This window comes from Dryobates pubescens, chromosome 5, assembly GCF_014839835.1.
Source record: "Dryobates pubescens isolate bDryPub1 chromosome 5, bDryPub1.pri, whole genome shotgun sequence".
NCBI lineage: Eukaryota > Metazoa > Chordata > Aves > Piciformes > Picidae > Dryobates > Dryobates pubescens.
The window spans coordinates 8,835,323-8,850,064 of record NC_071616.1 but is presented as its reverse complement, the minus strand read 5'-3'; the positions used below and the strand labels follow the sequence as shown (position 1 = coordinate 8,850,064).

The 14,742-nt window shown below is 41.4% G+C and overlaps 1 protein-coding gene across 4 annotated transcripts in view; it reads right to left on the bottom strand.

The window, feature by feature from the left end:
• DPF3 (double PHD fingers 3) overlaps positions 1-14,742 on the bottom strand; it is a 173,312-nt gene that overhangs the window by 54,089 nt on the left and 104,481 nt on the right. For 2 of the 4 annotated variants that reach the window (XM_054161554.1, XM_054161553.1), the window contains exons 4-7: positions 12,108-12,235; positions 8,347-8,442; positions 7,279-7,317; positions 3,607-3,685 (exon numbers count right to left, since the gene is read on the bottom strand). In XM_054161554.1, coding sequence (XP_054017529.1) covers positions 3,607-3,685; positions 7,279-7,317; positions 8,347-8,442; positions 12,108-12,235 — 342 coding nt within the window. The remainder of the gene's footprint in view (positions 1-3,606; positions 3,686-7,278; positions 7,318-8,346; positions 8,443-12,107; positions 12,236-14,742) is intronic. The other 2 variants (XM_009900602.2, XM_054161555.1) reach the window with 1 other exon arrangement.

The window sequence follows — 14,742 nt, the reverse complement described above, 5'->3', positions numbered from 1 at the left end:
TTGTGGTCACTTTTTAAACTCAAATACCAGAACACTAACAGAAAATTCAGGGGAGTGTGTGTGTGTATATATATATATATATATATATATAAAAATAATATACAGAAAATTGAAGTGTTGATCCAGAAAGGTAATTATTTATACCAATAATGTGATCGTGGGTGTCCCTCAAGGCTCACTACTGGGGTCTCTCTTCTTTAGTATCTTTATTAATGACTTGGATGAGTGGATTGAGTGCACATTCAGTAAGTTTGCAGATGACCCCAAGCTGGGTAGCTGTGTCGATCTGCTAGAAAGTAGGAAAACTGGACAGGTTTGATTGATGGGCCAAGGCTAAACCTATGAGATTAAACAAGGCCAAGTGCCAGGCCCTGCACCTGGGCCACAATAACCCCATGGTATGCTACAGACTTGGCAATGAATGGTTGGAAAATTGCAGCTTGGAGAGGGACCTGGGGGTATTCAGGGGTGACCTTATTACTCTCTACAACTACCTGAAGGAAGGTTGTAGACAGACGGATGTTGGTCTCTTCTCCCAGGCAGCCAGAACAAGAGGACACAGTCTCAGGCTGCACCAGGGCAGGTTTAGGTTGGATGTTAGGAAAAAGTTCTATACAGAGAGAGTGATTGCCCATTGGAATGGGCTGCCTGGGGAGGTGGTAGAGTCACCACCATTGGAGGTTTTCAGGAGAAGACTTGATGGGGTGCTTGGTGCCATGGGTTAGTTGTTTAGGTGGAGCTGGATTGGTTGATGGGTTGAACGTGATGATCTTGAAGGTCTCTTCCAACCTGGTTTATGCCAGTGGCATCCTGGTTTGCATTAGAAACAATCTGGCCAGCAGGGATAGGAAGGTGATCATCTGCCTGTACTCAGCACTGGTGTAGCCACACCTGAAGTATTGTGTCCAGTTCTGCACACCTCACTATAGGAAGGACATTGAGGTGCTGAAGCCTGTCCACACAAGGGCAAGGAGGCTCATGAAGGGCCTGGAGCACATGGTGTACGAGGCGCTTCTGAGGGAGCTGGGGGTGTTCAGTCTGAAGAAGAAGAGTCTGAGGGGTGTTGTTCTCTACAACTACCTGAAGGGAAGTTGGAGCAAGGAAGGGGCAGCCTCTTCTCCTTCACGGCAAAGAACAGGACCAAAGGAAATGGTTACAAGTTGTGGCAGGGGAGTTAAGGCTATATGCTAGGAAATACTACATCACTGAAACAGTTATCAAAGATTGGAATGGTCTGCCCAGAGCAGTGGTGGAGTCACCATCCCAGGGGGTGTTTAACAACATGTGAGCCTGGCACTTAGGACATGGTTTAGTGTTGACCCCTCAGTGCTGGGTCGAAGGTTGAACTGGATGATCTTTGAGGTCTCTTCCAACCACATATATTCTGCAATTCTTTATTTCCCAAACAGGAAACTGATTCACTATTTTATGACCTGCATATTTCCATGTAAGACAAACCTACCTGCCCAGGCACATAGAGTACGGCAAACCAATTGTTAATCTACCATGATTAGATTGAGATTTATCTATAAAAATATTTAGCAAATAATTTCAAAGAAAAAAATTATTCAAGAAATCCACCCAAGCAGGGCTAAGGCCTGAACATAAACCAGTTATTCATAATGAATTGTATGTAATGTGTTTCTAGAAGAACTTAACAAGTGCAGGATGTTACTTCAGGATGATGGCATCACAGTTGGGGCAGTTCTTTCCTTCTAGTTCACAGTCAAGTAAAAGAGCTCTGGGATCATATAACCCTTGTCTTAGTTATCTAAATGGAAAAGGAGCAGTCATAGTGTAAAGTCTGGATTCCAAAACTCCTTATGACTCACCTCTAACTATAAGTTTCCTAAAAATGAGAGGTATCAGCCAAATGAAATAGGAAAATCTATATCTTTCCAAAACCAAAGTGGAAATTTATGCTCTAAAATCTAAGCCAAAGTAAAATTCCATCAGCACAACAATGTACCAGAGCCTTGACTTCAGCCCAGATTTCTGCTGCCTGCTTTGATATCTTAGGTGTTTCATCTACTCTGTTCAAATCACTACTAAGCGCGTTGTGAGTTCTCTGTAAGATCCTAAAGCAAAGCAAGATCATACAATAATGAGTCATTATGTTCAAAATTACTACCACTGACAAGTGTCCTTGGATTTTTCAGGATGTTTCAGAAAAGAGATAAAGACAGCTACGCATATACCAGGCAGAGCAAAGCTGCAGGTTTAAGCAAGATATGTACTGGGGACCCATCAAAGTCTTAGAAGATACATTTTAGTTCTTCCAGCACATAATGAAAACTGTTCAATCACAGTAGAAATCTGACTCTTCATGTCCTAAAGGGCTCTTCCTACTTGACCATGTGTTCAGACACTCCCATTCATGATTCCATGTACAAGTCTTTCTATTTCTACTCATTGTTCTTAGAATATTCACCTCATTGAAGCAAATCCCAACATGTCCAGCACTGTTCTGATCTCACCATAAAAGAATATGACTTGATCCCATGGAATATAGTTCTTATTTACTGTCTATGCTCCTAATTTCTCATGTTTTAAAAACTAAACAAGAAAGTTGTTGACATAGTAAAGGTCAGTAACATTGCAAGATATTTAAATAGTGGAGAAAGAGGGATTTGAATTGTCCTCAAAACCACAAAATATTTTCAGATTACAGAAATGAAGACCTCCTTCTATTCTCCTAATAACTTTTGTCAGGTTATTTATTGTCTTGTAGGATAGAAGGCACCAAGCGGCACAAAACATTATTGCATGTAAACTCCACAGTAAGCCTTTAAGATGGGAGACCTCAAAAGCATGTAGGCAAGATAGGCGTCCTTCACATGACAAAAAGGTAACAAAGTCTATCAAAACAAGAAGGAAAGCACTAAGAAGTAGATTGCAAAAAATAAACCCACAAATATTGGACTCCTTCCTCATAATAGGACTCTGGTATCCTTCAGTTTGGGCATTGGGCTCTGGTATAATTTTTCAGCTAGGGCAATGCCTTACTTCATCTGCAGTCCCACTGCGGGATGTTGAATAGCATGACCATATCCAAAGGGAACAGGTATCAAAACAAAGCATTCCACTTGTGTTTTTTTCTTAGGAGGACTCAGCTCCTGATGACACCACAAGAGTGCTTGCCAAGTGTGGGATGAGAATAAGACCTTCAAAACTTAGCCCAGTGAGATTTTAAAAGGACTGAAGGAAAATATATGAAGAGATACAACAAAGGTGAAGTACCTTTATCGGAGATTTTTGAGTTATGCTTTTGTTTGTAACTATCTGAAACAGAGAAAGAAATAGAGGGTGAATCTTACATGGGGGAAAGGAAGACAAAAGGCAGAGAAGCCAGACAAAGAGAAGAAGAAAGAGAAAGAAAATATAAGAGATGATTTATTATAGGGCAAGGGGAAGTGGAGCTTTTCTGAGGACTGAATTTTATTTCCTTCATGCAAAAACACCAAGAGCAGCAGCAGCAACAGGTGGCAAACATGCAAGTCAGAGAGCAGCAGACTGTTTCGCTGGAAGGGAAACGATGAAGCCCTGAGTACACTGAGCTGGTCGGACCAGGCTGGAAGCAGAATCAGCTGTCTGGGTGCTACTTACTGTCACAAACATAAGGTTTGTCATGATCGTCCTGGGAGGCAGCATCATTCCTTCTCCTGCCGCCTCCAGATCCCCGAGCCTGCAAGGACAAGAGGAATGTTAACATTATTCCATCGCCCCTGAGGTCTCTTTGTGCCCCTCACCCTCCTATGAAAAATGTGCATTATAAACTAAACAAATCCTCAGCTTTCATATAGGTTTGTCAAGAGTGGGCTTGACCCCTCAACTCCTAAGATATACACTATGTTAATGGACCTTGTAATGCAGTGGAAATGCCCTCCACAGATAACCCACACTGTTCATCCATAGCAGTAGGTCACTGCCAGCACATATTCAGTTGAGTATCATCACACATTCATTTCTGAAGATGTTCAAATACCTTGCTTAACTGAATATGGATGAATGAATAGATGAACAGGTGTCAGAGGATAAATACAATCATTAAATCAGTCAGAAAACAGCCCCCAAATTAAACAGAGATAAAATTATTTCTGTTAATATTTCCAAAGTGGGGTTGCTTGGTTTGGTTTCTAGCTGAAAACCAATGTTTTGAAATGGCCTCCTTGGACAAAGATACCATGCCTTATTATAAAATGGAGCTTTGGCCAGTTAGTGGAAAAGATTAGGTAACATAGCTACCTACAATATCAGAGCAGGGTCTCTCTGCAGTTCTGTGTTCCTACAACATACCAAGTTAGCAGCCCTGGAAACCAAAAAGCTCCGTTTCTCCACAGCACAGACTGCTCTGTCCTGAGCTCCAATGGTTAAAAGTAGAATTCAGCATCAAAGCTACTTGGTCCTGACCCTTCTCAGCTGAGACGCCAACAAGGGGACAGCTCATAAATGTCCAATGCTGAAGAGTGTGATGTGGAACTGGGAACTGAGCCAAGGCCTTCAATTCTTTCATATTTGCTAACATACAGTGTGTAGATGACAATAATTTGAGAACTACTCTTCATTTGAGGAAGTGATCTGCAGGTGGAGGGCTTAAATAGCCCTTTATTAATTCTGCCAGCTACTCTTCCTGGCTAAAAGCAACAAAATAGTTTCCACTGCTGCTCTCATTAAACTGTTGATGTTTCTCACTCTAGACAAGGCCATCTGACTCAAATCTCCTGATCTTTTTCATGTGAAAATAAGAAAGGGACAGAGCTTTGTCAAGTAAAGCTGGAGAAGATGTAGAAATTCTGAGACTATTAGTACCCCAGACAAACAGGGGTCATTGGAGCACTGTCCCTCTTCTGTGGATTTGGGATCAAATTAGCACTATTCAAACTGCATTCCACTGGACATCTAAAGAGAACAAACAAGGAACAGTTTTACACTGGCCTGCCAAAGTCTGTCAAAATTGGGATTTACAAAACCTTCACCTATTATTTCCCTGGCATTGCTCGGGTCTAACTTAACACAATCCCGAAGGAAAGATGTGGATTTACAGCTGTCTGGAAATCATACTAGGGGTCATACTAGGTATGGCCAATATAGCTCTGCCTTATGTAAAGACATCTGTGCAGATCAGCACACACATGAGATTTCTAATGGTGAACTGAGAAGCAGTTGCACCTTGGAAAAGATCCCAGCAACAACTGTTTGCTTCAAGCCACTTTAAACTGACCATATCACAAAAAATCCTCTTACTAGTTTGCAATATTTTCTCTCTCACTGCCAGCTCTGTAAACCCCCTCTGGGCTATGAAATCAATCCCAGGCTAGTTGCTTTCTTGCCTTGCTACTGCAAAATGTGCTGCAAGCTGCATTTCAGTCCATGGCAGCTCCAATACAACCCTCAGCTCATCAGAGTCTTCACAGAGACAAGTGATTGGCCCTTAATAAATATTTCTGCCGGTACCTGGATTAGGATGTCATTTCCATATTCTACCAGCTGCATTGGCTTTTCAGGGCAGTGAAAAAGCTGCGAAGCCTTATTTTTGTCACTGATCAGTAGTTCTGACTCTGTTTACACACTGAAAATGGATCTTTTGAGTAAGAAGGTGCTATTTTTACACAAGCACCTTTCAGAATAAGGTGGCAGTTTAAGGTCTGTTGCTGGGAGTTTCGCTAGTCTTACAGCCAGCTGTTTCCCTTCAAACCGCTCTCTGAAGAAACACAAGGGTACAGCATTTGTGTCATGACCACACGTCAGAAGTACTTTTTCATACACTGAACACACAGGGCGAGATTTTTTTCAAGGCAATGACTTTCAGTGAGCCTTGGGTTCCTAAATGTCTTCAGTGCCTTTGAGATTGTCCCATGGGATATCCGGCTGATGAGCAAACAATCTGTACAGGTGCAGCTGTACTCCTTTCATATCTCCTAGCAAACTATCCTTCTCAGCTCCTACCACACTCTCCCTGTCCTGCAAAGATAGTAAAAAGCTCCTTCCATACATCCATCTCTTTGGCCTTCAGTGTCCTTCCTAATGCTCCTATGGTTTCAGGGTTGGCCTTGAGGGGTTAGTAAACCAAACAGCTGCCCCAGAAGCACTAAACTGAGTGCCCCATGCTTGCTGTCAGTACTCCAGTCTGTTGAATTCAGTCATCCACGACTGCCTTAATTCTCCTGACAGGTTGCAGCAAAGACTATGAGACTTGATGTTTGAGGCCTAGAAGCCATGGCATAGCAGCCTTGAAGCAGCCCTGAAGCAGCCAGAGTCAGTAGCCAGAGGGACAGATGGAGAGCCCAGGACTAAAAATAAAATCATGCTGTAGGGAAAGGAAAGGGCACGTACAATTTGGAAAGTCCAGAGCAGTAATTCTGTTGCGTTAATCCTGCAATGATGCTGTCAGCCCTTCTCACTCTTCCTCTGAATCCCCAGAGGCCACACTCTGAAGATCTAGTTTCCTATGCATGTCCTTCCCCTCTTCTGCCCTCTAAAAATACCCTAACCAGCTCCTTCCCAGAAACAAACTGCTGCCTGGGTTTCATGTTCCCTAATTTCAAATCTTCAGCCTCAATTCCCTACACTGGGTCAGGTTCACATTAGAAAAGGGCTGATGAAGAGTGGCAAAACACTCGTGACAGAATGCAGTTCAGGCTTACCAGATTTCAACATATAGAGAATCTGGCCCTAATTTTGAAATCCTAATTTATACCACATTTTGCTTTGGTTATTGGTGCCATCAAATAAAAAAGAAAATTGCTCCAAGTATTTGGCACTCTTCGGATGTCTCTTTTTTGCACTGAAAGAAGCCAGGACACTAGCAGAGCAGGAGTTAGTTGCAAGCAAAAGGCAAGAGATCCTGCTGCTCCTGTACTTAGTAGGGGGCCAGTTCCAGGGCAGAAAATAAGACACAAATTTAAGCATCAAAATGAATGTGACATCTAGTATCCTCCAACTCTTTTTCCTAAGCTAGCACACAAAAAGTACTAAGAGTTATTCTGCAACAGATTCCTGAACAGAAGAGTAAAACTTTTGACGTAACAGGATTTTGTTTATGTGGGCCTAGGATACATGAACAGAGCAAACTCCCTTCTCCTGATCAGTCTGCCTCTTGAGCTGTTCACCCCCTTTCACTCACCCTAACCAGCAGGTGCAATTTATGTGAGAGCAACTTGTTAGAAAAGAGTTGTTAGCCTGGAATATTAGTTGTTTGCTACAGTCAAGCTTGTGTGCATATACAGATTCTAACTCCTGGGTTTGGTTACTGGTTCATACAAATTTTCTGAAACTTACATTTTTCTGGAAAATTTTTTTCCAGGTGGGGGTCTTTGGCTAAGAAAGAAAGAAAGAAAGAAACTGGTTCAGGTGATTTTGAGAATAAGGAAGGTGAAATATATACTTATCCAATTATTAAAGTGCTTTGATCTTACATATTAAAAGGACTTAAGCTCCAAAATAAAGAGGAGCAGAAAACCGAAACGACACAACAACAGAAGAAACCAAAAGAGAGGGTCTGATGCATAAGTACATTGCAAGTATTCAATGTGGTTTCATGTCTCTCTCTTATTCAAAAGCTATTGTATCCTGCTCACTCGGCCTAAAATGTGGCCCTTCTTGCTTGACTCCTACAAACACATCAAAAGGTATACTTCCAGAGCTCCTCTGCCCCTGCAGCATCTGCTCGAGCCAAAGACAGATGAAAATGCTCAAAACTTCTGAGGATTGGGTTTACATTTATTTAGATGCCTAGCTGAAGGGGCCACAACTGAAAATGTTGATTCCAAATTTTAAAACGTTGGCCTCGTTACTTAAGCGGTGCCCTGATGACACTGTAAAAGGACACGTTAGATAAAAGAAGGGACACAGACTCCCCTAGAGATAAAATATTGCCCATTTTAAGCAAACAGAAAATTTGCCATGGGCTCAAGAGGGCCGGTGTCAGCCACAAATGCTGCCTTGGAGAAAGCCGCAGAAAGTATCAACACAGTTCAAGTGACTGTTTTTTTTTTTGGCTGTCCTGACTGAATTTGTGGCTTTTCTGTAATTAGCAAACGATGTTTTGAAGTCAGAGCATTGTAATAGCAGGATGTCATCATGGTCATTACATTTTACATTACAATTGTGAACACAGCATTATCATTTACCCCGCTCTCAAAAGTCTCTTTCCTTGGTAATTCACCAAAAAAAAATTAACTGAAAGAACATTTAAAACTTTTGACCATGTGAATGAAAATTACCCCCAGTGTTATCAATATCACATATCCATGGATATAGGCTTTGCATATACAACACATGAAAAACATACACTGGCAAGCAGAGGTTTTCTTTCTTCCTTTCCATTCCAGTAAAATCTCCACCTACCCGTCCTCTAGGCCTGTTCTTTCGTTTTGGAATATCTTCTTCCAAATCCTCTTCCTCGTTCACTTCATCTGCATTTTCATCATTTTCTAAAACCCTCTGTGTTTGAACAACAAACAGGAATGGTTAGAAGAAAAGAAGATGACACATACAACCAGCTGCTGCTCTTTACCACAGAGACTGCAGGTTATTAAATTACAGCTGATTAATGATATAATGCCAAATCAGACCCCAGAACCCCTACTTCTTTCCACTAAAGCAAAATCTGCTTTCCTGTCCACCCTCAGTTCTCCAGGGAGTTCTTATTAAAATATAACACTGATATCAGCCAACTGTGAAAAACAGCTTTCCTAAGAAATAACAGTGGCACCACCAGTATCCCAAGACAACACAAGTATTAGCATGCAGAACTGCAGGTTGTGTCCAGCAACTTTTGAGCAGAATTTTTTGTTTTAAATTCTTGCACTTTAAATTGTTTTGTTTTCCTCTAATGTTGAGAATGTACTTCGAGAAGACAGAAACCAGCATTTTTCTCTTTGTCAGCTTACATTTTACTTTGTATAGTAAAAATGGAGAGAATTCCTTCACTTATTCCAGCATTTTTAGTGGATATAGAAAGTAACATCTTCCAGGAACAACTCTGTAATCCAAAAGCAGGGGTCTTGTTGCATGAGAATGCTGAGGAAGTACAGGTCTCCTGGAAGTTACAGGAACAAGCAGCAATAGTTCCTTCAATCAATTATTTAATAGAAATAATAATTCATCATCTCACACAACTGTGAGATGTCCAGGCCAGGGAACTTCAACCCTTTTATCTTGATCTTTTGAAATGTAATCTCTACAGAATCAAACACAGGCTGGCTGCCCTGAAAATATGCTCACGTCGGACATTCCATGAACAAAGGCAACACTCACGAGGAATGAAGTCCTGCTGCAATTCCCTCAACCCTTGGAATGTCTGCTAGAAATATAGAAATGGGTCCCAGCCACTCTGTCATTCATGGTGCAGTGCCATTTTGTAAGACACCAACCTGGAATCTCTAACTTATCTTTGCCATGCCACCGTTCATTTCAATTACAATGTGCAGCCAAGATGTGATTCAGATCAGCCATTAAACTGATGGGGAGAGTTTTCAGTCCTGCTGCATTTGTCCATTCCCTAAAATTTCTACTTAAGACCTATTTGAGATCCAGCAGAGGGAGAACAGGAGCAAATCACAGTTGCTTTCCCTCCTTGCTACTTACCTCAAGCATGAAATGCTGAATTTGTAGGGGGGAAAAAACCAACAGAAATTTCTATAAAACCCTGTATTTGGAAGACCAGGTCTAGGGGTCTATTCTTACTTTACCTGCTAAATTGTTAAGACTAATAGTAGACACTGTGCCTTTCACAAAAGTAGAAAAACCTTTCAGAACATGGCAGAGGATCAAGTCTTTGCCCATTGGTTTTTTGTTCTTAAATTGACTTTAATCCTTGACAGAAGGTGCATAGCCTTTCCGATGCATGGTGAAAAAGCTAATCTAAACCTTCTCCAGCAAACGATGAAGACACATCCAATACCAACTTAACCACAAGCAAAATCCTCAACCCTGTTAAATACCAACTTTACAGCAGATCCCAATGTCTGCATATGTTTAGCAAGAGGAACCTTTACCCTTGTTAACAAAGTAACTTTTCATAGTCTAGTCTTTCTAAAACAGTTTCCAAGCACAATGTACTTCAGTGCAGCTAAGCAACAAGTCTGCTTCTGACAGATAGGATGAGGCTGAAAGGGTGGTAAGTGGCTTGGACTGAGGTGGGAATTACAGCTATGCCTCTCCCACCTGCTCACTCTCACCACCACTGAGGCTCAGCCCTTTCAAGTTACAGCACAGAAGAACATACAAAGGAGCAAGAAGGAGATTTACATTTTCTTATTTGTCCAGTCATGATTTTGGTCTGGTACAGTGTAGCTGCCAGGCACTGAAGCACAAGCTGAAAGCTGGCTACTATTAAAAGCTTTGGCAGCCGTGGTTGCATAGACTGAATCCACATAAGCTGTGCTTGCACAGGAAACAACAGCAAGATATGCCTTTTGCATCTATTCTGATGAACCTAGCATCCAGATGACAGGTCACAGCTACAGCAGTTGACAATTTTTTGCACCCCATCCCTGCTCTACAATGCCAGGACTTTTGTCAGTTCCACTGGCTCTGAAGTCTCATGCATTAGACTGCTGCTGGGGGATAATTTGGAAGCTCACATCACACAGCAACATGCAAAGACAGGATCATAAGGATACTGCACCATGACTTCTTGTGACCTTGAAAGCAGGTATAAATGGAGCTTTAGAAGTCTCAGCTTAGCAGGCCCAGATACACAACTGAAGAAGGAAACAGAGTGGGCCTCATGTCAAGCTTTTCCCCATTCCATGAACACAGAATGCAGCTTCTTTGATGGTGCTCCTGTACTTGTGTAACTGGCAACTGGAGACCTGGTTTTGCTGCCCATACACGTGTGAAATTCCTAGCAAACAGACCAGTAGAACTGAGCTCCAAGTAACATAGATTTGATGCCTACGTTCTTTTGTTTCATTTGGTATAGGGCTGCCCACTGCAATTTTTACTAGTTTTAGTTATAGATAGAATGGAATGGAATGGAATGGAATGGAATGGAATGGAATGGAATGGAATGGAATGGAATGGAATGGAATGGAATGGAATGGAATGGAATGGAATAGAATAGAATAGAATAGAATAGAATAGAATAGAATAGAATAGAATAGAATAGAATAGAATAGAATAGAATAGACCGGAAGAGACCTTCAAGATCATCGTGTCCAACCTATCATCCAACACCACAAGAAGTCATATCTCAGCCAAAATTACCAAGGTTGACACTTGGTCAATGGCTGTCACTAAAAATCACTACTGGATTCAAAGCACAATGGTGCTTTAGCATCTCCAAGGATGTGCTGCTGCTCCTTGTGGACAAGCCTGCTTTCCTAGCCATTTATAAGATGTCTTTAAAAAGTGACATGCACCCCTTTATATTAGCTCAGCTCCTCCTGTGACAGACCAACGAACACATTGCTGCTATTGATTGTTACAAGACAGAATAGAATCTTGATAAATAACTTTGAAACCATGATGTGTGTGAAGAAGCAATGTTTCACATACCTGCATCACTCATATGTATTCATAATGTATTCATATGTATTCATAATAACTGAGATAATAATTAAGAACAGAATATTTGTGATTCTTTATTTTGCTTGTATGCTTCCTGAGTATAAAAAGAAAGAAAGAAGAAAAAAGAAGAAAAAAAGAAGGAAAAAAAGAAGAAAAAAAGAAGGAAAAAAAAGAAGAAAAAAGAAAAAAAGGCAAGGCAACTACATGTTTCTTTCTACAGTCAGCATCTGTGAATCCAAATTCAAATTTGTGTCCAAATTCACTTTAAATATGAGGCACTAAAATTCAGTTTATGTTTGGGACCCATCTCTGCTTGTCAGTTTTATATGTAATCATCTCATTGTTCTGCAAAACAAATTCCAACACAGGAGCTGCACAGAACACAGGCAGATGACCAAGATCCTTGTGACAGGAGAAGTGTGTGAGATCCTAAGTTCATTTAGAGCATCAAAGTGAAGCACAGTGGTTTGATAACCTTTTGACAGTAGAATGACACAACCATCAAGAGATGCATCTTTTCTGCCACAGGACAAAATCTGCTAGGCTAAGGGGTAAATCCACCCCAGGTGTCAAGGCACGAGGCTCTCCTTTACCTGGATTTCTTGTATAGTGTCCTCCTCTTTAGTGTCTGCTTTTTTCTCTATTCCCTCTCCACGCAGCAAGGCTTCCAGAGTTGTGCTTTCTGAGGTGAACCCATCTTTTTTCAGTGGCAGATCGACTTCTGAAAAACAAAACACAGTGACAGTATGGGTCTCTCCCAGACAGCTAACAAGCAGAAGGACAGAGATGACAGGCAGAAGACTGACAGACTTTCAGGCTTGTTTCTGTCTTGAAGGAGAGTTCTTCAAGTTGTTCTTTTAAGTGCTAAGGATTTCCATATAGGATTCATTTCTGTCTTACTGAAATCCTGGTGTCATTTCAATTGCTGTGTTTGCTTACACAAAGGCAGGATGTACTGTATCAGGAGAAAATAAATGAAGGAAAAAAAGTTTCTTCTCCTTTCTTCTCCCTGTGCTTCAAGTAAAAAACAAAAACAGGACTCTAAGATACTTAAATAACAAATATGAAGATCTGATCTCCTGTAGTAGAAAAGTAGTTTAATGCAATTAAGCATCTGGCACAGTTCATACAGCACAGCTTCAACCAGCATTCTCCTACATCAGGGTATGTTCCACACAGGGGAAGCAGAAAAGTTAGTGTGTGGGGCCAATGCTGAGATCTCACGCTGAAAAAAACAAAGGTATATATCTTGAGTTTTCATGTAATATTGGCTAGATATAATCTTCAGTTTGTTTTAAATGGGCCTACACCAGTGACAAAATGCCAGTCAGCAGAGCTTTGAGCGCAGAATCTAGCCCATAAAACAGGGCAACCACCAGCCACTGCAGGAAGAGCCAAAGACTGACTTAGGGGCAGGCCTGGGGCACAGAACTCCAAAGGTAGTGTGGGTTTATGAAGAAGCTTGATGCAACTCACTATACAAGCAAAGAGCCTTATTCCCTTTCCAAATGCTGCTACTAGCTTCTGAGGCAGCACAGCAGACAGGCAAATGCTGCATGTTAATTTTAGCAATATGTTAAAATAAAATGAGGGAAAAGTTCCATTTTCCTTACAGATCCTGGCCTCTACCCCATTGATGCATTTCATTCAAAGAAATCCTATGGCAGGGAGACATCCTGAATATCTCTGCCTGACAATGCCAGGTATGGATTTCTCAAGTACTCCCTCCCTTCTAAAATGATTTCCTTCCTCTGGGCCAATAGATTTATAAATAATGTACAGGAACAATGCTCACAAATCAGTATCTGGTGTCCTTATTTCATAGATCTGTCTGCTTCTCATCTTTTAGGACTGTGTTGTGTTCCCCAGTCTTCCTGAAGCCTCCTGCCTTTCTATCACCATGAGCTGTAAACTCTGCAGGGCAGAAATTCATGTGTTTATAAAGCCCCAAATCACTTCTGCAATCCAAATAATGAATGAACACTTCCACCTGGGACAGTAAAGTATAATCTGCTTCTTGGGGGCAATTGTGTCCCAGGAACATGTTTGTTCTATATATGAAAAATCTAAGCCAGCAAATGATTCAGGGTCCCTGATCAGTGCTTCCACAACATGCTTGCTCAAGTCTTCTGAAGTGAGAAAGCATTGCTCAGCCAATAACCACAGAAAACCCAGCAAAAATTCCAGCAAAATCTATTCTATTCATGGAGGGAATGGCTGAGTACAAACCATGCAGAAAACCCAAACCACTGGGATTTTCAAAGGAAATTCCCAGGACAACTCACACAATGGGATGGGGTCAACTGTGGATTGATCCCCCTTCTCATCACAAGGAGGTCTATTCAATCAGGCCTCTGTTTTCAGCATTAAGCTTTGCACATCCACCCCATTATGCCACCTTCCCCAACTTCTCCCTTACTTGAGCTATAAAAAAGACAGAGAAGTCAACAGTGAATCATACAGATTGGATTTCTCTGTATGAACTCCTAGTACCTCCCTCTGGATGCTAAATCCTGACATTTCAGTGGAAGGAAGGGATTTTAGACTTGATTTATGCACAAATCCCAACACTAGAATCTAAAGTCACTAAGGAACTGGCATAATCATCTCTGGCTGGAGGCTTGGCTTGGTTTCAAAGTCCTGTGCTAGGTGAAAAAGGGCATTTGCTCTGTATTTAGAACCTTGTGGGACTGAAAAACCCACGGGGTCATCATACATTCAGCAAGAGAAGAAGCTTCAAGCAAGCTCAGGGGCATTGGAAGTAAACATGTCTTCACTGTGACAAGCTATGCCTGTCTGGATACCAACACATTCAGCAAACAAATGCATTAGAGAAGGGAATGAGCAAGGAAGGAGTGAGGGATAAGTAGAATGTGTATGAACATATGTATATGTAAAACAACTCTGTTTGTTCCACAGATACTGAACAGCAAGTCAGAGAGAAAGGTAGGCTTTAAGGTCAAAAACTGCCAGCTGTCTTTAACAGGCATGTTTGTTTTGTGTGACACTGCTACTTCCCACCTACAACACTCCAGGAGACTTTTCATCCAAACTCCCAGAGTGTTTTTTAATTATTAAATTTAACATCCCACTGACAAGGTGGTGTGAGGTTATACTTCTATTCCCAGCTTACCAATGGAGAGATTGAGTCCCCAAGAAGTCAAGCTAGTGACCAAGAAATCCAATAAAAAGAAACTCATGGCAGCTGCCTCCCATCTGCCTACTAAG